The sequence below is a fragment of the Manacus vitellinus genome, unplaced genomic scaffold (genome assembly GCF_001715985.3).
Source record: "Manacus vitellinus isolate BGI_N305 unplaced genomic scaffold, ASM171598v3 scaffold_37_pilon, whole genome shotgun sequence".
In the NCBI taxonomy this organism is placed as follows: domain Eukaryota; kingdom Metazoa; phylum Chordata; class Aves; order Passeriformes; family Pipridae; genus Manacus; species Manacus vitellinus.
Genome location: NW_021940517.1, coordinates 2877335 through 2902311, shown reverse-complemented (window position 1 = coordinate 2902311; position 24977 = coordinate 2877335). Strand labels below are relative to the sequence as shown.

At 39.0% G+C, this 24977-nt stretch overlaps 1 protein-coding gene across 4 annotated transcripts in view; it reads left to right on the top strand.

Annotated features, from left to right (window-relative positions):
- RPS6KA2 (ribosomal protein S6 kinase A2) overlaps window positions 1-24977 on the top strand; it is a 258165-nt gene that overhangs the window by 74190 nt on the left and 158998 nt on the right. Inside the window, exon 3 of one of the 4 annotated variants that reach the window (XM_029961602.1) lies at window positions 14567-14640. The exons of 2 other annotated variants lie outside the window; for them this stretch is intronic. In XM_029961602.1, coding sequence (XP_029817462.1) covers window positions 14626-14640 — 15 coding nt within the window. In that variant the 5' untranslated portion in view covers window positions 14567-14625. Of the gene's footprint in view, window positions 1-7476; window positions 7979-14566; window positions 14641-24977 lie in introns of those variants that run through there. One more of the 4 variants, XM_018077434.2, reaches the window with a different exon arrangement.

Below are 24977 nucleotides of genomic sequence, written 5' to 3'. Positions count from 1 at the left end.
CTTACAGGATTTTTCATTGCTTCAAAAAAAAATGTTGGAGTCGAACAGCAGCATTGCTTGTAAAGTAATGAATTTAAGATTCACGTTGCATATTAAAGGGAGTTTCCTTTTGTTTGAAGAACAATCACTGTATTTAGGTAGACAATTTCACTAAGGAAGAGTTTTGTAACATCTTGGCCACAAGCGTACATTTCTGGTGTTGTGAAATACTAATGCCAATTTCTTTAACTTTACTATATAAAGTGGATGGAAGATGAGTTTAGTACTGATTTTAATTTGTTAGCAGTAAAATGGGACATTGGGCTATATTGTTGTGGGTGAATTAAGAAATCATTATGTGATTGTATGTATCAAATGGAATATAACTAACTTTTTGAAGGTCAAAATGATTTTGCATGGTTTTTTTTTCAATTTCACACTTCCTGTATAGCTGTATTAGAGACAGAATTTAGACCTTTTTTTTTCTCTGCCTGTTTCTTCATCTTCTATTTCAAAAATAGGCAGGGAGAGTTGTGCCTGTAATCTGGAATTAAGTACTGTTACTACAGTAATTTAAAGCTGTCCTCCAAAATTTGTCTGAAAAGCCATACAAGTTCAACAGGAAGGAAGCTAATGCTAAAGATTTTAAGTGTGACTACTGTTTTTTTCATTTGTGAAGCTCACTTTTGTCCTGTCTAACACGGGGTAGGTGTTCATACAATGTGAAGCCCTGTTTTCAGTGTTGGGTGTGTAATATATTTTGAAAATATTCCATATGTCATTTGTCCTGCTAGATGTAATGTCTACAAGGTAAATTTACATATCCCATTGGTTTATTCTTTGACATTACTCATAGTTAATCTGTTTCTGTAAACAAATCTAGCAAATATGTGCCAGTCTTAAACTAAAATTTTGGCTATGAACAAATATGTTTATTATGTTTACTCTGAAAGTGCTCTCATGCAGTGGCAGAATGTTTCAGCCCCATTTTATGGAAGGATATTTGAAGCAGTTTTCTCTCTGCTCTGCAGAGCAGGTGCAAACCTTTAGGGTCCTGAGTTTACACACCCACTTGTCAAAATCAGGAACCTCTCTAGAGTGCACTCTGTCTCCTTTCTGGCTAAAAAATACCTGCATTTTTTTCACTGGGGGCAGGAGATGCCAGTTGGAAAGAATAAGAGAAAAAGGATAAAATCCATGCCCCCATATCTGATAGTAGATCCAGGATGTTGCTGGATTTTGTACATGCCCTGGAGCTAGACGTAGCCAGAGAGTTTAAGGTTCTTCAAGGTCATACAAAATAGCGTCAGATATAGAAGAAGGATATTCATTCAGGTCACTCAGTTCAACTATGTATGATGCTTTTTCTCTATCAAGTTAACTTTTGTACCTCATATGTGTAATTTTATTCAATAATGGAAGGGAAAAATTTTACCTAACATTGGTACTTTCCTGAGTGAAAATTTGCAAGCCCCTTTATATGTTTGTCTGTTTCTTGAGGTTTCAATGGCAAACAGTGGTCTGGCTTTTGTCCTTACTTAAGTGTCAGTTTGCTCTGTCGATGATTATCAGAAGTAGAAACAGGGGCTTCAGTAAATGTTCCTTGCATTATTTCTCCTGTTAGGCTTGTGATATCTTTCAGAGCCTATCAAGGTAAATTTGCCTATTAGCAGATTTCTAACAAAGGCCACTTTTTTTAGTAGTGTTCATGGCTAGTCTGAATAAACACTAAACATATGCTGTGCATAATGAAATTCTTCCATCCAATTTTCTATTGTAGAATGTTCACTCAAAGTAGATATTCATAAATATTCATATGATAAGACTGTTTATACTTCAGTTACTAAGTAGCATCCTTCCTTCCAGAAAACTTCCAGTCTTTTATGAAAGAACAGTATGATTTTCTGCTTATTATCCGAAGAAAAGAAAGCAGAATTTTATCTTCAGCAATCTCCTTCATCCATGTTGGAGTAGAAGTTTATGTAATATAAAGGAGATTAGGTTTTTGGGTTCTTTGTCTTATACTTCTGTCTAAGCCACCAAAATCTAACAAGACCAGTATATAGTATCATCCAGGAAAGTGAAATGCTGGGTGACATCCCTAAAAAGCAAAAAAGGAAATTGAAGCTGACACTCTTCCATACAGATTGCTACACAATGTAATCTCCATCCTAGAAGTAGGCTACAGCCAAGTGACATGTGTGTGGTCAGTGTTGTTGTTGCACGTTTCTGTATCTGTAAGAAGCAATGTACATATGGGAACAGTCAATGCAGCAATTGTGACACTTGCTGATCTGATGTTCAAGCACTAAACACGAGATGCTTTTGTGAGAGTTAAAACATCTTTCATCTGCTGAAAACTCAAGCAAAAATTATTCTCTTGTCCTGGAGCTATTATTTCTGCAACAGTCCTAGTTCTCCCTGCACGAATAAGAACAAGCCATTGTCCTCATAGTGAGGCTCATTTGATGTATGTGAAAGTAACACTTATCATCATGTGACTAGTGAGTGCTTAGGAGGAATTGAGGAAGTAGATTTTTAGGCAACTGCACCAAGGAGACCTCAATGTCATGAAGCTCTGTCAGGGAAGGTTTAGGTTATATGTTAGGAAAAGGTTTTTCACCCAGAGGGTGGCTGGGCACTGGAACAGGCTCCCCAGGGAAGTGGTCACAGCACCAAGCCTGACAGAGTTCAAGAAGCATTTGGACAATGCTCTCAGACACATGGTGTGACTCTTGGGGTTGTCCTGTGCTGGGCCAGGAGCTGGACTCAAGGATCCTTGCAGGCCTTTCCAACTTGTGATATTCTATGACTCTTCTGCACCAGTATGGCACAGAGATGGTTCATCCTCCTAGTGCCATGTGTGTAAATTTTTTTTATCTTACTGCTGAAGTAGTCTATTGGAAAGTCTTCAGTACTTTTCTTTCTACCTAAGCTACTTGCATCCCTGCAAAATAGTGATTTCAAATCTACTGAGAATTTATTTTGGTTCCCATTTTTAGGAATATTTGAAACTGTTGAATGGAATCCACTTATTGGAATATCACCATATTGAGCAAAATGGGTCTTTTCAAAGCAAGTAATTCTCTCCTGTAGTTGCTGCACTATATTTATACTAGTTGCTTTTCATATAATTGCCAGTGTGTTGCATAGTGCTTTTAGCAACAAGGGCATTACATATATGTGGGTAAAAGAGATACTCTGCTTTTACTCAGACTCCTGAGGTCTTGAGATTACAAGTGCAAGATTAAACTGGCATTGTAGGGCTGTTATGTTGCTCTTAGGAATAGAGAAGACTGTGTCCAAGGAGCCTGTGTCCTGGCAGTTTATTGGACCCAGTTAGACAAGTTGTATGACTTTGCTTTCTTCTTCCTTCTGAGCAGTGATTTTAATTTGCAAAATGGCTGAAAGGGCCTGCACCTCCACTGGAAGCTTCTCATAGTTCATGTACAGAAAAGGTTGAAAATTACTGAAGCTTGTGATACACAGCCAGGAGGTCAGAGAAGGGAGAAAAAGCACTTTCTTTCCTGCCTATTCCCTTACATCCCGATCCAGCCAACATTGCTAATCACTTGTCACTGCTGGTGAGAATGTCTAAGATGGCAAGTCACTGTACTCCACAGTGCTGGCAGGGCAGTATACCTTTTTTTGAGAGAGAGAAAACTCTAGTGCAGTAAGTGGCATGCAAAACAGGATAAGGTACTTAATGTATGGCAGCGGAAAGGCTGATAATGACATTGGTACACTGGTCTAATGAGATCAAAGCCCAAGCATTTCTTTGGGTAAAGCTCATCATATATTATTTAAAGAAGCATCAATCAGAAAAATAACCACCTCACTCACTGAGGAAACAAAAGCCATATGGCAATTTGTCCAGCATTCAAGATGAGAAAACAGCAATCACTGAAAGTCATATACCATCTAATCACCTGGGGGAAAGTGTTGTTCCTTATTCTGCTGACTGGTGTCTCTTGGAAACATCTGCTCTTGCTCCTGATTTTCCTTAATGAGAGCATAAATGGCACTGTGTAATTCACCTTTTCTGTAGCATTGTCTCTTGAACCTCTATTATGGGAGCCTCATTTTTTTCTCTGCATATCATGTTCTGCTAATCTTATTTGTTCTGTCGATGGTGTCACTGCTTCTGATGCTTTCTCTGGATCTTTTTCTGGCTTTCTGATGAATTTATTGAGGAAAGATAGGTAATACTGATTGAAGACTCAATTTGGATATAGGGCCTGATGTGCTGTGTAATGTAGTAATACAAAATTTCTCTCAGTAATTATATCATCGAATTTGTGGTAGATGTCTTGGATTTGCATGTTCCGTCATTTAGAAATTGATGACTCATCTGGCATTGGCTACTGTCAGCCTTCTTGCTTGGGTTCTGTGCAGGCTGTTTCACTGGCCCATGTTAATTTTCTAAGTCTGGGTCCTTCAGTCTTTTACTGCTCTTGGTATGGTCCATCTGTACACATGAAGAAAGGACCTTTGGCTTTCATTAGATATTGATGGGGAATTCTCCATTTATCTTTTAAAAATTTCAGCCCAGACTATGTAATACCTAATTTCAAGTGGTTTCAGTTGAAGAGTTTGGCTTGAATCCCAGCTACAGGCTTTTGGATTTTTGGGTGTTTTTAAGCCTTTTTCCAGTTGAAGTAAACTTTATTTTGCTATTAAGCTCACTGGGAGGAGGGGCGGCCATGGTATTGTATTTATTTTTTTGTGTGTGTCCCAGCAAATACGATTCTAGTTTTAACAAGTATCTTTCAGAAAACAGATCAGTATTACTGGTGTAATACTGTGTAACATTGGTGTAATACTGTGCCATATGTACACTCCACCATTTTTATTGTTTATTCTTATCTTAAACAGAGACATTTGGTGATTTTCTTTTTTTATCAAGTTTCTCAGCAGTTAAAGTTGCTCAGAGGGGAGATGAGAAATAATTTACAAACATGAATTTCTAAGTGCAATTAATTTTTAACGTCACAGGTTAATCTGACAGTTGTATGTTTATAAATATAATTATGTATGTTCCAATTTAATCTATTTTTTTGTTTACTCCTTTTTATTAGAATCATTGTGAGAAGTGGATATTGTCTGACTATGTGAAAGTTTGAGTTAATGTTTTTGAAGTCTCTTATCTGTTTTTCTGAAGCAAAGTTAAGTTCAATGTCTTGAAGCATGCAATCTGAATGGAACTGTAGTAGAATTTGCTCTTCATATATTTATCCCTATCCATATGCTAGTATTACATGCATATGTATTTTGTCTTATTTCTGTATTTGTGCTCTTTTTTTATGTACATTTTTGCATCTCAGTTGCTTTTGCTTTTTGCAATTGGAAGATAATCTGCAATATCTCTGCTGCCCAGTAGGTGAGGAGCAATGTCCTGGCACTGGTGGTTGGTTGTCCTTCTGTATTTAATCCCTAATCACCTATCTGAAAGAGGAGTAAGAAAGCAAGATCATGCCTATTTCCATGCCTGAGGCTTGGCAGGGGTGTGAGAGAGTTACTTCCTAGCCTAGGCATGCTCTCCATGTTAGAGTTTAACTTTTAGCATCCAAGACTAGTTTTTGCTCTGACATGTATAATTAATTGTCAATACATTGTAGCTCATTTTTTAAAATTATTTTTGTGGTCAAGAACAAAATTCTGAATGTAATAAGTGTACCTGATAGTTAGGTATTAAGTCACAGCCTGTGTAATTTTCTTGGACGTTTGTTACAGCACAGGTACATTTAATGGTGACTGCACATCCTTGTATGTGATATCACTATGTATGTAACGGGTTAGGAAGGTTGTGATATATCTACTGGTCTACATGATAACAGGCACTCACATACTGCTTATTATTACACACAGCACTATGCATTCAAAGCTGGGAAATCACCACTCCTCTGCATTAATCAAGATGTCAGTGTCCAGGGATATGCCTGTGATGGGAAGGTTTCAGGGACCTACCCTGAACTTGTCTGATGGCTTTTTAAAACTCTAGTGGCTTACACAGGTAGGAATGTGTGAGGCTGCCAAAAGCCTTTGCCAGCACAAAGCCTGGTCCAGCCCATGTCAGGACACCTCTTTGCCAAGCAAAGGGCAGAACAGAAGAAGTAGCAGCAGCAGCTGTGTGGTGTGGCAGAACAGGTGAGAGGAGGTCAGGTAATCAGGTGAGTGCCTGAGGCCTTTGTGCCACTGCAGATTTTACTGCAGCAGGGTTGTGAGGAGACACAAAACTTGACTAGAGAGGCTGCATCAGCAAATAATTTTGTCATTGACCAACTAATTATTGTTTTGCTTCTGGAAAGGGTTTTGGTGTACCTATAGATACCTGAGTTTTTTCTTGAGACAGTTGCCTCTGTTCCAGGATTTTTAGCGGGGAGACAACACAACTGTAATGGCAAAGGGCTTCTAGAATCACAGAATAGACAGAGTTTTAATGAAACCATAAATGCCAATTTATTTATTTATTTATTGATACTTTTCTGGGTACATATAGACTATGGTGAGCTTTTTACAGAAGAGTGGGACAGAGAACCTGTGAACAAAGCAGGTAGTGACAGGCATTACCAACAAAAGTAGTTTTTAGCAGAGACCAAACATGCAATTAAAGCAAAATGCATCTCTCTTTTAGAGCAGATGGACTGTCGTGGTATTGTCATTTAACCTCCGAGTGTCTTCTCATGCTGTAGTGGTGTCAGCTCTCCTTGGGCTTATTTATCTGAGTCATTAATAAGTCATCAGAGTAATTCCCTTTCCATATGAGGTTATGGAAGAAAGGCGTGTCTGGGTGCTCCTTAGTGGTCAGAAAGGAAAGACTGCCATGGACAAGGAGTCTGAGCTGTGCACAGCAGGCAGAGAAAGCTCTTTGGTCTCTGGATTACAGTGAGATTCATTAGTTTTTGAAGACAAGCTGAAAAATGTGATTTCATTGAGGGTATGTGGGGGTGCAGCTGTAAGTCTGCATGCTTGCCAGTATAGTTAGCAGCTCATAATTACAGCCTGTAAATAACTGTACATATTTAAACTCCTAGAAGGGCTGTAGCTCCCTGCTGTAGTACAATAAGAATAGTAATATTTACCATTTAGATTGTGCTTCTATTTTCAGAGCTGTGCCAGCGTTAGGTATTTCAATGTAAAGCAGGTGGGTGATTGTGAACAGGATGTTAAGCTTTTCAGTTTTGGGGGGTTGGGGTTGGGGTGGGGGCGCAGTGTTATTTTGCATACTCCCCATTATAAAAGTAGGTTCAGACTCTTCTTCTCTGGCAGTGGGGGCACTACGACTTTCAGCTTTCTTCCAGGAGCGACTCTCACGAGGGAGCTGATTTCTTCTCGGATCTGACCACCACAGCCCTCAGTAATTATAGCAGCGTCTGAATTCTGAGCTAAAAACAGAAGTGCAGCATGTGCCTATTCCCCATGTGATTCAGAAAGCAGGAAATTGAAAGAGCCTGACTGAGAGGAGAGGGAGTGCAAAAGCAATAGACACATCTAGTATTTGTCTCAAACCTGCTACGCCTGGGACGCAGGAGCTGTCATCTGCCGGCGCTGATTCTGCGTGCAACCAGAGCAGAGCCTGATTGGGCGTAGTAGGACCTAAGGCAACGGGGAGAGGCAGCGGGGAGAGAGTTGGGCTCGCCGTACCGAAATGTAAACAGAGGGAAGCGAGAAGGGAGTATAACGCTTTTATGCTCCGAACAGCAAGCATCTGGCTCTGGGCTCCCATGGCTCCGGCAGCGTACCTCTTGCAGGTCTCGCTGTGCCTGGCTTGATGAGCAGAAACAGACGCTTCGGAGGATCTCCTGCCTGTGGATATAAATAGGGGGCAATCGGGATGCGCTAGCTTTCGCCGCCGGCGCCGCGGCTCCTTCGTGCTCCGCGCCGCAGCTGGGACAGGGCAATGGACATGAATATGAAGAAGTTCACAGTGCGTCGGTTCTTCTCAGTCTATCTCCGCAAGAAGTCTCGGTCAAAGAGCTCGAGCTTAAGTAGATTTGAGGTAAAATTCACCTTAACTTTGTGAAATATAGCAAATACCATTAGATGCAGGTAACAGAGGTATAAGAATGCCTGCGTTTACTGATGTGATAAGTAGGTAAAGGTGCTCTTTTCCTGGAGGTGGTGATATTCGCACCTAATGTTCTTTGTTTCAGTGTAATTCAGTGCTTTTTCTCGATAGTATTCAATACACTGAATGATACATTTAGTGTGTTGCCAAGGATCCTTTTATCAGCCTTGCAGGGGAGGGGGAAGCTGGTTCAGGACATCATGAAGTTGTAGGAAATAATTACAGATCCACTTAAATTAGCACAAATGACACCATACTTTGAAATAGCCTCATATTTTAGTCTTCCCCTGCACATATGCCATTCTTAGTGCTAGATTTCCAAATAATTAATTCATTTGCTAGTGCCTTATGTATATATGTGGTATGTTAGATCGGAATTTTCTTGCTTGTTTGTAGGTTTTCCTGTTTGCACATATTTTTTGCATTTATCTTCTCTCCTGTGCATCTCTTGCAGCACTGTATAATTTATTTTGTTGTAGGAGAAATTGTTCTTCGGGAGGTGTGGGGGGGACACAATGTCAAATCTATAAGGATTTAGCCGTGTGGGGAGATGAAGGCAATTCAAGTCAGAGGTATTAGCAAATTGGAATGTGTGAACTGGTTAGAACCGGGGTTTCTGCCTCTCTTCCTCGAACCATTGTTCTTCAGCCCTATATTTGGAGCTGTGAATAGTCGGCAGGATGTGAGATCAATTGAATAGATGTCAGTTATATTTATGTTGTTCACTTTATCATTGCAGATGATCTGCAACCTCTGCATTAAAATAGAGGTAGATGGGGCCTGATTCTCTTCTGTCTCACATTTATTTTATGCTGGTGTACTTCAGTTGACCTCTGAGAAGTTACTCTGATTTGCACTGGTATTCCCGGGAGTAGGATTAGTTTTAGGCTGTGTGAATACATTTTAAAATGTTATTGCCTTAGTGTCCTATTTAAAGCACCAGGTAATTGTTTGAACGTAAAGTTCTTCATATGTCATTGCTTAAACAGGACACGCAGAAAAGCAGAGTCTTTGGCCTGTGTGTTGTTTTGGGTTTTTTTCCTTTCTTTCTTACCCCTTTAAAATCAACTTTCTTGAAAAACGATTGTATAAGGTATCTACTTTTATTTACATCATCAAATAGCCATGCTATGCATTTAAAATAAACTAGTAGCTCCCTCCTCGCACCAGCCCTGTCCCTGTTGGAAAGTTTAAGCTAGAATGAATGTTCTTTGTAACACACTAAATTCTCTAAACTCGTGCTCCACCAGAGACAACAGAAAGTAAACCTGGAGTTACATGAAGGAGTCCTGAGCCAAATGAGTGTCTTCACAGGCTGTCAGCGTCAGGATGGGATGTTAGGAGGGGAGGTGATTTGGAGAGAGCAGAGCCCCACCAAATCTCATAACTATTCATTTGAAAGTGCCATAGTTTGGGAGAAACAGATTCTACCACATTAATTATTTAACTTAGTGGATAATCTAGCATGGATGACCAGTACGACTCAGCATTTGTATCAGGCTAGACCTTGTTTCATTAAAAGAGAAGAGGGGAAAGAAAAAGTCTTTACAGTCTCTTTGATCATCAGTATTAGTTTGCTGGACGTTTTCAATAATTATGAAATAGTTTTTCCTTCTGTGAGTTTTATTGCGGTGATTTTTTTCTGTGATTTTAAATAATTTGTTTCAAGAAGCAGCCTGATACATTTCCTATCACACATGTAGCTTCAGAGCATTTTGTCCACTTTCCTCCTCTCTCCCTTGGCTTGCCAGTAATGACCAACTTGATGCAAAGTGACTCAGTATTCTAATGCAATTGGGAATAAGGGTTGTTCCAGCTAGGAAGAAAAAATGATTCATAAAATCTGTTCTCCTATTTAAGTGTGAAAATCATCAGAGATGTTCCTGCTTAGAGGGGGGGAAAACTATACATGAACATCAAGCCCCCCTCTGTGGTTTCCATCCCTGAGTACTTCTGCGTATAAACTTGTAATTGCAGGCTAACAAGTGCTTGTCAGACAAACAGAAAGTGTAAGGAAGCCTGTTGGTAGCTGGATTTTTAGAAGTCAGAATATTCTTCATCCTAATAGGTAGATATTTTTAAAGATGCAGTAAAAAGATACAGTTTATTAGATCATGGAATGAGTAAAAGTAAAATAAAGGGAAGAAATTTGGAGAAAACACACGTGCTGTTGCTTTGCATAGTGTTTATTACCTAATGTACCTGGCAGAAATTGTGCTGCAAAATGTCATTTGAAATTTGGAAGGGAACTGTTTTTCCTGAGTTGTGTAGGATTTTTGTTACAGTGTTCTTTTGACCAGGTGGGAAAGAGGGTTGAAGGGTTTAAGATCGATACTCCTAGTATCTTTAAAATACCACTATTAGAATAGATTAAAAAATAATATTAGTTATTAATATGAAGATTAATTACTTTTTCTGCTGTGGTGTTCTACACTTTAAATTGACTTGCAATGAGCTTCATAGCTCATGGAGCATGGATACAGAGGCAGATAATGACTTAGCAAATCACAGCTTGTAACTTGACCTTTATTGTTTCACATGCCAATATCATTGCTATACCTGAAACAATAAGGTCATTGCCTATGTAGATAGCTGGCTTTCACGTTTTGTCCTGCTAAAAGAGGCAGGGCACACTCTGGTAAATCAAATATTACAGGTGTTTCATTTCATCTTGCCTAAAATGTGCACCCTTTTTATTGTTCTGGGAAAACCTAGCTGAAATTTGAACTTATTTGGCTACAGTTTTGGGTTTTCAATTTATATTATTTTTCAGTATGGCCTTCATTGTCCTTCATTTATAAGGTATCTAGTGATGTAATTTTATTAAATGTGCAGAGCCAAGATTTGCCATTCTGCATGTGCAGAGTTCTGATTGAAGTCAGCTGAAAATCCAGCAAAGTCAATGGGAACTGCATGTGTGCATCTGAGAAAGGGCTTTGTTTATGGTTCTTACGCTGAGTGTTGATGAACGTGAATGTGAAACCATCAGGAGAAAGTACGCACAGTGTGAATCTGCTAAAGACTTTGAGACCCAGTGGAATGTATCTTATGGCAGAGAGCAATATCCCTTGATTTATAAATCAAAAATTAAATACGCCATTTGAACAAGCTAGGAAATACCTAAGCATGTAAAGAATTTGATTATATTTATTCCAGTGACACAGGAGTGGGGATTTTTTGGTTTTGCTGGGGATTTTTTGTTTTGGTTTGGTTTTTTGGAAGTTACCAATTAAAACATTGCCTTTTATTCTTTCGGGAGATGTTTCTGTTTTTTGCATTCCTGATGTATTTTTAATTCATTACTCTTATTCTTTAATTTCTTTCTTTTAATTCTTGTTCAGTCTTATTGGTAATGATGAATCCAAATTATGTTTGATCTATATATGGGGCATAGAGCCTAGCAGAGTTTCTGCAAATCAATGCAAAATTAATCTGGAGCCTGGTGTGTCTCAGCATAGTCAGTTGTGAGAGGCAGGACCTCCTGTGGATGATTCAAGTGTGGGTCTTCCTTTGGTTCCACCACTCTCACAAAGAAAATGGAAGCAAGCCTGTGCAGACTGGTGAGGAGTAGTGCAGAAGGACTAGCACTGGCTTTTATAATACTTTGCTGTGAATCTTAGGCTCTGATTCTGATTTCCTACAAGCTAAAGTTACAGCCTTAGGAACGTTGCCTGCAAATGCTGAGCTAGGCTACTCCTTTTGCACAGTGGACTGGAGTAACACTTCGCTTGCAAAGGCTTGTGAATTCTTCTGCACTTGTATAAAGAACAATTCTGTTCTTTATCAGTAGTATGTCATTTATTCTGTCTTCTCTTTTGTATTTTTATAGTTTATCACTTGGTAGAGGAACAGAGTCTTTCTGTAAAAGGTTAGCCAGAAAAAGGCAAGTTAAAGAAAGGAGATGGGGATTAACAGCCTAAGAATGGCTCTGCAAGGTGCAAATCCATTAGTTGTTATTTTTTTTCCCTGTGGTAATGATCATCTTTGTGATGTGTATTCTTGTTACAGCAGGCTACCGACACTATTGTAGTGTCTCACTTCCCCCAGCTGCAGGCAAGACTTTTATGAGGAAATGCTGCGATTCTTGTACGGCTTGCTGGGGGAAGGGAGGCAAGGCAGGGAGAGCAAGCAAGAGCAGGAGGAGTGTGTAGTCCATCAGATAGGTCACTTGAGGAGCCAGGAAATCCATTTTTCAGGCTCATTTTGACAACTTGCTGTGTCATTACAGATGGTTCAGACCTTTGTGCTTTGCATTTCCCATTTGCAAAATGAAAATTATGATGGATACTCAAGTCCTTTGATACTGTTCTACCTATTTACATTGGCTTTGGAGGTAAGAGAATGTAATCATATGTGTACACATTTGTAATAAAGAAAGTGCTCCCCAATTCCCCAACTACTTATGACTTTATCCCAGATAAAGTCTCTTGTGCCTTAGGGTTGCTATGTGCTCCTTTCCACAAGATCAAATTAACTGCTGAGCTACAGAAAGGGAAAATTAAGCAGGTAGATGTAGGGATAACTTGTCCACAGGAAAATCATAGAAAATTTGGGCTGGGGGCATTTAAAAAATTTTAATCTGGACTCCCTCTTCTTCCTCCTTAGGCAGTGTCAGCTATATCTAAACTGTTCCACCAAAGATGTTTTTTTAACCTATTATTCAAAGCCTCCAGTCATGAATGCCCATAACCTCCATAGGTGGTATATTTTGCAACATCATCCTTAGCATTTGAGAGTTTTTCTAATGTCTAACACAAGTTTTTCCTACAACAGTTTAAGCCTGCGTCTTCTTGTCCTCCCCACTGTAACTGTGAAAAAGAGACTGTTTCCTTTTCTTTGCAGCAGGATTTGTGTGCATTTGAAAGGTTTTCAGGTCCCTTTCCTCAGTCTTTCTGTAGGATAGGAAAAATGTCTTACCTCCTTTCTGCAAATTAGGGACTTCCAGGAACAAGACCTTGAGCTAGTCACAGCAACATTGTTAGGTAGAATCTCTTCTTTTTTTTGGATGCAAATCGTCCCTTTTAAAAATCACTTATATTTCAAAGGCCCCTACCCTGTCAAAGACCAATCCAAATTGTCATTTTATGCTCCATTTCCACCATCTAAATGTCTGCATGATGCCCTGATCTGATGGTATTTGGCGTCCAGACCAGAGCTGACAGACTTGATCCATGGGCTCTGATGTCAAATCAATGCTGACATACATCACGTAATTAAATACAGGCTCTGGTCACATAGCCAGGGTACATGGATGTTTGGGCATAGAGCAGGGGCCTGGGATCATAATATAACAGAAGAGGTCTTCATTTGGTTGTGGGATGGATCATCTCTTATCAGGTGATAGGACAAGCACATGCATACCTTGTGTGATGCAGTGATATGGTGAACAGATGTTTGATCCTGATCACAAGCCTCTCCACTCTGTCTGTGAGCCAGGTTCCCTGTGCCTGGAGCATTTGTGTGGGGGTGTACAGGAAAAGAAGAGCTGAACCTGGTGGACTGCTTGGAACCTGTGGGCATCTGCGTCCCCACCTAACAGTTATTTGGAGTAATGTAGTTTTATACAAGAGGCAAATGTATAATTTTATTCTAGGTTTTAACTCCTAACATTATATCTTGTCTGACCCTGTGGCATAAAAAGTCTTTTCTCAGAGGGCTTAGTTCTTCTGCACCTATTTTTGTTATCAATAGCATTTGATTCATGCACTTTTCTACTGGTCTCAGGAGAGGGCTCCTTTTGTGTTGCTTTCTGCATTTGTGTCCTCACGGGTAACTGGAAATATTTCTAAAGTAAGATAGAAATCAGAACAAAAACTCTCCTTATGTTGATTTGCCAGTTACCTAAAAAACAAATACTTTTCATCTAAATATTTGCTAGTCATTTCCTTTGTTCAATTAACAAGACTTACTGTCCCAGTTCAGCAAGGATTCAGTAAAAGTGTTTGCTGTTAAAGACTCAAAGAACTACAGAGTGGTTAGTTCTACACACAGGACACACTCTCTGTGTATGCCATCAGCTCTTACAGAGTACAGTTTTGCTTCCTGGAGAACAAAGTCACAGGAAATGGAAAAGAATGATTGGATCACTACATCTGCCTTGAAAATAGCTCTCTGACTGAGGATGTGTAATGAAGCAAGTGATACATGTATTCAAGGTCCTTGCATGGCAGCTACAATTCACACATAGGGAAATGCCTTCCAGGCACATAGTTTGGGATGCGTGTTCCCTCACTGGGTGCATGGATGATGGTGGAGTGCCCACAGCATGGCTTTGGAAGACTTTGAATGGAGCAGTCATCCTTTAGCTGTGCAGTCTCTCTCACTACTTTGAGCTGTACTGTATTTGAAATGTATCAGTGTTGCAGCAGAGCTGCATTTACTGTGGGGTGCGGGAGAACTTAGAGTTCTCTTCTAGCTGAAAGCCAGGAGTTCAAGGATACTGAAAGTGTGAACCATATAAAGTACAGAAGACAAAATTGTGATGTTCCTAATGAAAAAACCCTTTTCCTCGTATTGTAGGGATATTATTAAGCATTGTATAGCAGTGCACAGGCAAGAAGAGAAGATATAGCTTACCAATGTGCTTTCAGATGGTAAATGATAATAATAATTGGAAAAATGCCAGTTAACTTATTAAACCTTAACACATGAACTCATATAAACTCCAGATGTAATTAAAGACTGTCATGCTCTTTCCTGCAGGGCCAAATCTGAACCGGTGTATGACTGGCAGAAGGTCGTAAATAGTTCTCCTTTGAGTAGTTGTTACAAACAAACTGAAGGTTTTGCAAGGAGGGGAACTGAGTGTGTGGGTTTTGTCTATAAAATTACCTTCCTCTGTTGTTAAACAACGAAAGCTACCCAGTCTTGCTTGCTCGCAGAAGTACTACCCTCAAGACAGTTTTGTGGTACCCTCTTGTGATGTCTAACAGGAAAATATCAGCTCAGTGCTGCAACATAGGGCTTCTTTAGAGATATTTGAATACTGGGTTTTGTCAATTCATGCTACACATTATGAATAAAAAGTGGTGGTGAGCTGAGTTTGATGGTAGGCAGGAAAAGAAATTTTTTTTCTTGCTTTCTGTAAACATGTGTAATATGGTTTATCCATGTGTATATACGTTCAGAGTCTGGGATTTTATGTTGTGCCTTTTTTCTAAGTTCTGTAGAACTCAACAAGGAGAAAACTAGTATGATTAGACTTTTTTAGAGTTTGTACAAAAATTTAGCTTAAAAACCAGTTTAATACAGGATGCTATTTCTACTACAAATAGGGAAATAATATTTAAGCATAATAAAAAATTACATCTGTTCAAGAGGAATATTAGAGGTCGACCTTAAAAACTGCAAAGAAAGCTTAACTCAGTGCTGAATTTGTGAGTGTTATCTATCAATATTTATAAGATTGAGCCTTTGACATCTCCATATATGTATTAACACAAATATGTATTCCAGTCTCAAAGCTTTACCATGTCCCTAGGGGAGAAGAAATCCAGTAATACCTTCAGCTAGCACTATGGCACAGGATGCTATGTGCCATAAAGAGTGAATGAGTTAGGTGGTGGTGAGAATGGTTGAAAAATGCTCAAAAACATTTGGAAAAGTTCAAACCTAAAGGTTTGAAAGATCTATGTATTGTAGAATGTGTTTTGGGATTGAGCATTTTTTGGGGTGGTAATGCTCTGGAGAAAGAGGATGTGCCCTTGGCATTTGTCCCTACTGTCCCAGAAGTCAGTGTTGCTGAGCAGTACTCACACAGCCCCAAGGCTGTCTCCCCGGTATTCCCCAAACACACCAGTAGTCTGGGGGTGGGCAAGATCTTGGGAGGAGACATAGCCAGGACAGCTGACCCAAAATGACCAAATGAGTATTTCATACCATATGACATCTGCTCAGATATAAAAGTTAAAAGGAAGGAGGAGGTGGGGGAGTATATGTTGTTATGTTGGTGGTATTCTGGAGCAACCACTGCACATACTGAAGCCTTACTTCACAGGAAGTGGATGGACAATGCCTGCTGATGGAATTAGATAGTATATCTTTTGTTGTTCTTTGCTTTTGCTTATATTAAACTGCCTTTATCTTGACCCATTAGGATTTCTTCCATCTTTTTCTCCACTGTCCACCTGAGGAGGAGAGTGAGAGAGAGGCTTTGGAGGGCATCTGGCATCACCACATTTGGTTGGGGGGAAAAGTGTTTTTTTTTTAGTAGAAATTTCTGTGTTTTTTCTAGTGAGTAACAGAGAAAATCCTGCAGCATTTTAACTTTGTTTTCTCCACTTTCACGTTGAGAGCAACTAGTGGACAGGTTCTATGACTCTGACAGATATTTTTGTCTTTAACTTCTGCATCAGCAGATCTCCATGCCAGTCTTTCCTGTATGATACAATCTCTTTGACTAGAAAATGCCTGGGACAGCAATTAAACATTGTAATGGCCTTCATTTTAAAGCCATCTCTCTAAATATCTGAAACCCTGCTGGATCTGCTGCTAGTCTGCACAGTATCTACTTTATTCCTGTATAGTTATGCATTGCAATTACTACTAAATTATAACTGGAAAGCAAGGCTTTATATTAGATTATTGCTGTGACAGAGTTCAAGGCCATTTTGTATCACTGGATTTGAATTTTTTGATTGCTAAAATTGTGCAGATGTTAAATAGTACAAGAAGTTTTTTAAAAACATTTAATTATGTTGTAAAAATTGAAATTTTTTTCTGGCAAGTAAAATCACTAATTTTTCTTCCAAAAAAAAGCTCCTTAATGTTTCATTAAATCAATACTATCAAGATAGCTGAACCAAGACATTTTCAAAATGTGAATGGTTTTTATGTGTTGGCATTTTGTGGCTGATTTCAAGCACATTGCAATGCCTAAATTTGAAAGAGTGGAGAAGATGATGTATCTGTTCCTGTTTTCCAGATTCTCATACCCTTGGAAGTTACCTTGTTTGTAGGTGGCAACCAGTGAAATAGGCATAATAGGAGGAAAGGAAAGGAAAGTGTGGTAGTTAATCTGAGCTCTTACTTTTGCATTCTGTCAACACCTCTTCAACTTCTCCTTATAAAGGAGGACCATGGGTTTAGGCTCACTCAAGAACTGGGTGAAAGTGTGTTATGTGAATCCATACAGAAAAAAATGCTGTGTGGTGCAAGGGCAGCAAAGCCCCCACTGAAGTAGACATCAACTACTCAGTCTCAGTCTCTCCAGTACTGTGAAGTTGTCCTCTGCCTGCCAGTCAGAGGTAATAATACTGTGCCATTTTCATTATTTAAGCCTCCTTTGCCCATGGTGAAGTTTTAGCAATTGTAAGCCAAAAATCTTGCAATGCAGGAAGTTGGATCAAACTAAACTGGGGGGCATTGAGGGGAGACTTTACCTTCTCCTTGAAAGACTTTTAATGTACATTATCCTTAGTTGGTGGCTAACTCGAGCCATTATGTCTTAAGGGTGAGCACTTTGGAGGCATTTTCTCTGGTCTGAAAAAAAGGCAGTTGCACCATGTTAACTGAATAGTTATACAAGACAAAAAACCCTGCCCGTGTTATCAGAGCTGGAGACAAACCAGTTTCCCATGATCTTTTGTTGAGATTTGTTTTTTCCCCTGTGATTTCAAGTTTTTATGCATTTGAAGAATCCATACTAAAAGCACACTTCAAGTACTCCTGCTTCTTCTTTTCATATTTTTGTGGAACAGGTACTGTCACATCATAATATACCAAGCGGCAAAGTGGATAAGGATGATGGGCTGCAGAATTTACTCTGTCTGCAAAGTGAGTGTAGATAATATTTATTCACCTGCTTTCCTCTGTTCCACAAGTACAATTACAGCAACATCCAGATGTTTTCTTTTCCCTTCCCCTTGCTGTTGATGCCATCAATGCTGTAGCATCCCTTCTTGCACAGCAAAGAAATTCAGTCTGTATTTACTTTTCTCTGAAAGATCATGTGCTGAAAAAAAAAAAGGCCTAATGGTATCTTTTATCTGCTAATATTAAATGAATTTCTGAAAGTCTTCTCAGCAACAGGGATTAGGTATTCTAGCAAACAAATTTTTCATTTTTCCCTGACAGGAAAACCCATGTGAGACATTGGAAGGAATATCATTAATGGTTCTGAGGACTGTCATGTGCAAGAGATAGACTACCTGTACTGATTATCTGCCAAAAGATAAACATTTTATCCCAATTGCCTTTTTGAAAATATTTTCTCCACGCATCAGGATAAAGTTTACATACCAGTTTACTCTTGAAAATGAGTATTCTGCTATAAAAGGGTGTAAGTTACCTATAATCATATTATTTGCTTAGTCAAAGATAATTATGGGAATAGTGCTAACTACCAGTTTTTCACTTGCTTGGTTTAAAAGTGTTTTCTACCTCTGTAACAGGTTTATAAAAGAAGCCATAAAATTAATTCATGTAATGTTTGTATTGAAAGAAATGCTGTAATAGGCAGACATTTGATGTTACGGGAGGAGCTGTTTCCTTGGAGCTGTAAGGAAAGTCTTAAGTTTTTGACTTAATAGTTCCATCTTTCTCATAAAACATGTCAAAGGAGTGAAATAAAAATGTAATCTTTTCTAATGCAGACAGTCTGGATCATTTCAAAGCTAGAGCTTTTTTAAGAGCCTTATTTATGAAAAATAGATCTTGCCTCCACTCTTGACAACTTGTTCTTCTATCGATCAGTTAAGGGTTTTTTCTCTTCCTCAGCTTTTGTGCTCATCTGATCCTCCTTGTTGTTAACCACATGCACAACCATGGCAATTATAACCTATCCCCAGGGAAGTGGGGACTTAAAAACCATTTATGCACCACAACCAAGAGAAAGTTTGCCCTTTTACTCTAGCTTTTTAAATCCTTTTGCTGGTGTGAAATTCACGGGACTGAGACAGAAATAAGAACAGAGTTCTCTCCATGGAGTACCACTAAGGTCTTCAAAGACTCATTTATCTTTCTGGTGATCAGAGAACTGTTGCTGTCTGGGATTTTGTATCATCTCTTCAGGGAGGCACATCCACTCCCCATTTTCCAGTTACTGAGAGAAGAAATTAAGTCGTTTTGTCCTCCTGGGATATGATTCTTTACTCTTGTCTTCAGGCATTTCTTTCCTCTTGTAAATGAAGGTTGAAGATTTGAATGTGCTGTGCAACGGTGTAGAATCACACAGCTGGACCACGGAAATGCTGAGCTCTGCACACATAGAAACTGTGCCCTTGAGACCAGGCTCTTGACTCCTGGTGTCTACTGAAACTCACTTTGCCTTCTCACGTTTCCCTTGTAAGGTAACAGTCTTGCTTTTTCCTTCTCTCTCACCCTATCATTCATCTGAATCAGCTTTTTTGTTTTATGCTTTAGACTCAAACAATGGGAATCACATGTTTTTGCTTTTCTTGTACTGCCTCTGTTTTAGTACTTTCCACCCTCACTTTACTGAGCTAACTGGGGAGTCATCAGTAAAAACAAAGCTTTGTTTGAGGAAGTGCTGATTCAGAGGAGATACATCCGAGGCTGGGGAATGGTCAGATACCTCCAGAATAAATCCCAAATGCAGTACTTACTCCCAGAAATATCCCCACTTCATATACTGTAGTCCTTGCCTATTTCTCTTCTAATGGCTCTGCATTCTGGCTTTCTGTAGTTTAAATGTCTCGTGATCCTTTCTCTTTCAGGGAGAGCAGCAGCCAAAACTCCAAGGGAGTCCCCTTGGATCACAGGCTCTGGAGTGTATTGTTGAGGGTTTCATATCTATGACTCAGTTCTGCTTCCAACTGAGCACGAATGTCTGTCTGGGATTTTAGCTTTATATAGCACTGTTTTCACAGCACCTCTACTCTGATTTTAAGGCACGGTTACTATGGCATCTACAGTATCTTAGAAAATAGTGAAATAAAGATATCAGTGTTAACATTTTGTGTTGCATAACAACTTTTGTTCCTGTTTTGTCTGTGTGTTTTCACCCTCTGGGTTTTCTTTTGAATCTTAAGGAAAAAGCCTCAAAGCGAAAATGAGCTGCTGATTTTGGTCCATTGTCATTTCAGATGTGTGAAGTCACACAAAGCCTCATGGCTTTTTATGGTTTCTGCACAGTCATCATCCATTTTAACTTGCTGGAAGGAGTAAACTTGTGTAGTTGTTCATCTTGGAATTTTCCTGACAAATTGCAAACTAGCCTGCATTAATTTAGTCATTTATGATAAAAAGATCTTCCATTCAAAGCACCTCACTCTTGTAGTTAAGGGCTACTTCTTTTGACTATATCATGCAAAGCCTAAACTGGTGCAAACCTACACAGTTCAAAGCAAATGAAAAGCAAATTAAATTGCTTTTTTTTTCCTCCCTGGAATTGTAATGAGATCTGAATCAAAAGACAACTTGTTTTGCTTTTGTTGTGAACTTAACACGGTACCAGACTGGCATCGTTGTTGTTGATAGAACAGTATTCCTTCCTCATTGCCAACATTCAAGACGTAGCAGAATGCATTAGCAACCTGCTCTAGGTAAACTTCCTTTGCTTCTGTCTGTCTTCTGGTTGGTGGCCTTGAGTTGCCAGCAAGGACTACGCCAAAAATAATGTTGTAGTTTAATGTTTAAGTGCATCTTAAATTATTACCAACTTTCAGGCTAGCATAAAACCGGTGTCCTCATAACTGAACATCTAAAAGAGAACTGTCTCCTGGCCAGGCCTGAGAACCTAGAAGGCTAAATTTGATTGTGTGGGAGATTAAAGTGTAGGATGGCAACAAATCTGGATCTGAAATCACAATATTCTAGATATTTGGCCTCTATAATATATTGAGATTGTTAAATTGTGAATCTCAGTTTTCCTCAGTGTAATTTTAACTCTTGCCTGACCAGATCTTAGACAGTGTCTTGTTCTTTCCTCCTAAACTAAAAAATCTTCAAGGCATATTCATTAAATAAAACAAGCTAAGTGAATCTCAGTTGATTGTTGAGTTTCCCAGCCAGCAGTGGATGGTTCTCTTGTGTGCAAACCAAAATGTCAGATTCTTACACTGGTTTTCCTTTACTTTTCTGAAATGGTGATGTGTCAATGTGCTGTGTGTCTGTCATGCAGTCATCTGAAGGGGGTTATCTGTGTGTGAACACAGGAAATTTACTGAAAAACAGAATTGTTGATTTGAATTCATTTTTAGCCTAGTTGCCTAAAAAAGTGAGGCTTTATACATGCTCCCACACCCCATTCAGGCTCTTTGCTTTGAAAGCATTGACAAATTCAACAGAGATAGGCAGAAGAATAGTGCTCTCGAAGACAATGTTCCTGTAAGGTTTGTGAAAATAGGAGTCTAGACAAGGGTACACCACTGCTACAAAATTAAGGAAAAGGGAAAACAAGAGTGGAAGCATACTCCTTAACCACTGAATAAACCAAGCGAGATGGTGGGAGAGAGGGGGACGGCTTGATAAGAAATGGGAATTCATGACCCCACTGTTTTCAGAACAGTTACTATACTTCAATGCCAGGAAGCAAAATAGGATTTTTTCTTTTTGGTGAAAAGTGTATTTGGATTGCAGAAACAAGTGGAGTAATCTATTTACCTGTATAAATATTTGGGCTTTGAAATATTATACTACCCAATAATGATATAATTTATCGTAATAGTGCAGCCTTTTACTAATGTTTTTCCCATACCATGAAATAAGCTAGCTCTTCTGTTTTAGCAATTCCTGCTTCTAATCTAATAGGTGAGACAGAAGAAGTGCTATTTTATCATGGTTAGTGAAATGCTTTCTCTATAAGAGGCAGGCGACATAGTATAATGCTGGCTGTTTTTCTCTTTGGAATCTAGTGATCATCTTTGTGTGGAAATATATTACAGATATTTGTTTGGAGATACTTATAATACCTTGTACTGAGGGGAAAAGAGAGGTGTTTTATTATAATTTAAGGAGAAAGAACTCATAGAACTTAACATCAAATGACTGATTTATCTGTAGAATTATTTTAAAAATCCTACAGGTGTTAGTAGAAAGTGTAGGCTAACTAAGAATTAATCAGAAAAATTATCATAATACAATAAATCACAAGGTTTAAGAATACTTGTTACAGAATTATAATAGAACATCAGTGTTTGCTTGAAATATCCTATCTTGCTAGCTGATACTGGCTTTGATGACATGAATAGTTAATTTCTACAGATAAAAGTGGATGTTTAGCCTGGTAAGAGAGGCTTGGGAAGTGCAATAAGGAGTCCTCAGGCAGAAATATTTGGAGCAAGCAAGTTGGTGTTTACTGATGTTCTCCTTGAAATAATGTATTATAATAATTGCTTCAAAATCCTATTGCATATGACCATATACTATCAAATTACTTAGTTGCATGCTGAATAGTCAAGTGGGTCAATCTACAGAATTTTGCCATTTTCTTATGATTGCAAGATGTGTAAAGAGCAAAGCAAGATTTCTGCTTGGGGACACTGTGAAACTGCTAAATTTCTTAGCCAAGCCCTGACTAGCCTGTGCCCCACGACCTAGAGTTAAAATTGACCTGTTTTGCACAGCCTCCTTACACTTTGCCTCTGAATTACAAGTGTGACATCAATGCATACAGGAGAGAAGCGGGCTTGTGTGGGCATGTATAACAAATGTTTTATACTAACCAGATTATACACATCTTTTTACCAGACAGTCTGTTCTGCTGTTTACAATAAAGGGAACATAAACAAATAATGCCTAGTGGTATTTTGCTCTTTATTAGGACAGTTTCTGAACAGGATTCAAATTATACAATTTATAAGGAATATGTTGTAATTACAGCCATATTTTGTGTGTGTATGTGGCATTTAATATGAATAATGCATGTAACAGTGTAAATACATATAGTATGGCAGTTTTTCCGTGGAAAATGCTAAGAGGATTAGAGTTTGATCTCATAATACCATAGGCAACCTCTCATTGACTCAGAGTAGAGGTTTGTTTAGTTCTGCTGGTCACCAAATAGATTAGCAGCTCATGGTTTTGCTGCTGACATTCCTTTTGAACTGAAATTGTTATGAAGTTAACTTTTTTTTAATTCCTGGAAGTCTCTCCTCCTAACTGACATTGTGCAACTTATTTTAAAAATGTTTTCTGCTTTTCAGAGTTTAAACTCCTCTTAAAGTGATTTTCAGGGCATGACTGAACAATTTCTGACCTTGTTCCTTCCCTTTTGTTCTCATGGTTGAGCAGTTTTTCTATATTGCCTGTCCCCACAGGTGTAGGCTTTTCCCTTTTGGTCTTCAAGAGGCTCTATATGATAATTGAAACTGTCTGCACAGTTATAAGGGTAAAACTCCAAAGCAAAATTCAGGTTTTTGTTTTGATCCAAATCATAGATTTCTGTGTTCTCCACTGAAGGGCTCAATTTCTTAATGATAAATAGCTCTTACTTACAGAGAATACCTGTGCTATCAAGCTTTCCTGGTGTTAGTGCATGTGTGTTGTATTTCACAGCCAGTCCATTTGTTCCTCCATCCTTGGCCCATTTGCAAGCTCCTTATTTTTGTAAGAGACTTGAAGATGGGAAATGCTCTATTTATTTGCTGCACAAGTGTCCCTCAGGCCAGACACTCTCTGGACACTGCATTAGTGTTCTTTACTGTCCCACCATGGTGAGCTTGTGTGTACTTATGTGTCCTGATTTCAGTTGTACTGCAGCCAACTTCTTGAGAACCAGCTTTATCCTTACTACTCCTACACTAAAACCACTTTGTTTCTGGATCAACCAACACTGAACTCCCCAGTAGTCTTTAAGTACACTTTTCCCAGAGCTTTCATCATGTATGCACTTTGGATTCATGTTCAGCGGCTCCTGGTACTTTGAGCAAAGAGGCACAAATATTGTAAGGCTTCCAAACCCAAAGGGTTTTATCTTATAGACGAAAAAAATGCAGTGTCAAAATAAAGTTTGCATATATTTCCTTGCCTTTGTTTCTTTCCCTACTTAGGTATTCTTTGGCTTTGATCCAGGTGCTCTAAGGGGGTTTATGGATTTATATTCAGATCTCTGTATCCAATTAATCTCAAGAAAAAATTTTCTATTCTACCCAATCCTGCATGGCTTCTCATACCAGATACTCCTCTGAAAGGATTTGTGCTGTAACTGCATTGTTTCTCTTCCTGAGGAGTCACATTCAACAATACCCCTCTCCAGAGGAGTGTATAAACAGGAAAACAACTAATTATAGATCACAGACAGAGAAGGAATAGAATGCAACAGTATGCAAAAGAGAAGGATTGCTTGGACAGATGGTCGGCCTAGAGGAAATGTGGAGGGAGACAGAAAGAGGCTTGAGAATGAACAACAGAGATGGGAAAAAAATTTACCTATGGCATAAACTGCTTATGGGAGAAAGGAGGCAGACAGAACATCCTTCTGTTCCCTAGAACAATCTGTAATGAACTGGGTTAGCATGATCAGAGAACAGAGGCCAAAGTAGACTCAAAAACTTGTTTACTTTTTGGTTATCTGCTGCCTTGATCAGAAGCTGGTCAGCAGAACAGTACTGGGTATTGCAGCCAACTCCTCCTAGGCAGCCAGCTTTGGTAGAGCAGAAGGCAAGAGTGGTCAGCTTTCATATTAAACAGAACATGAACATTATTTAGTGGAATGACAAACCATGAGAAATTTGGGGAGCTGCTGTTTCAAACATCTTCCTGCCTTGGTCTCTTATGTTTATTTGTTTTATTCTATTTATTTATTTATTTTATTTGTTTTATTATGTGTTAACACAAGTTGCTGACCCAGAGCAGTCTAACCACCTCCAGTCACAGACTGGCTCAGAGGAGGAAGAGGGCCCTTACGTATCTCCTTCTCCATAGTGAGTCCTTACCCAGCTCTTACCCTTCCTGCCCGAGCCAGGTACGATGTGACGGTGGCACACTGCTATGTGCTTACAAGATGCACCAGGACCAGGCCAAATATGCC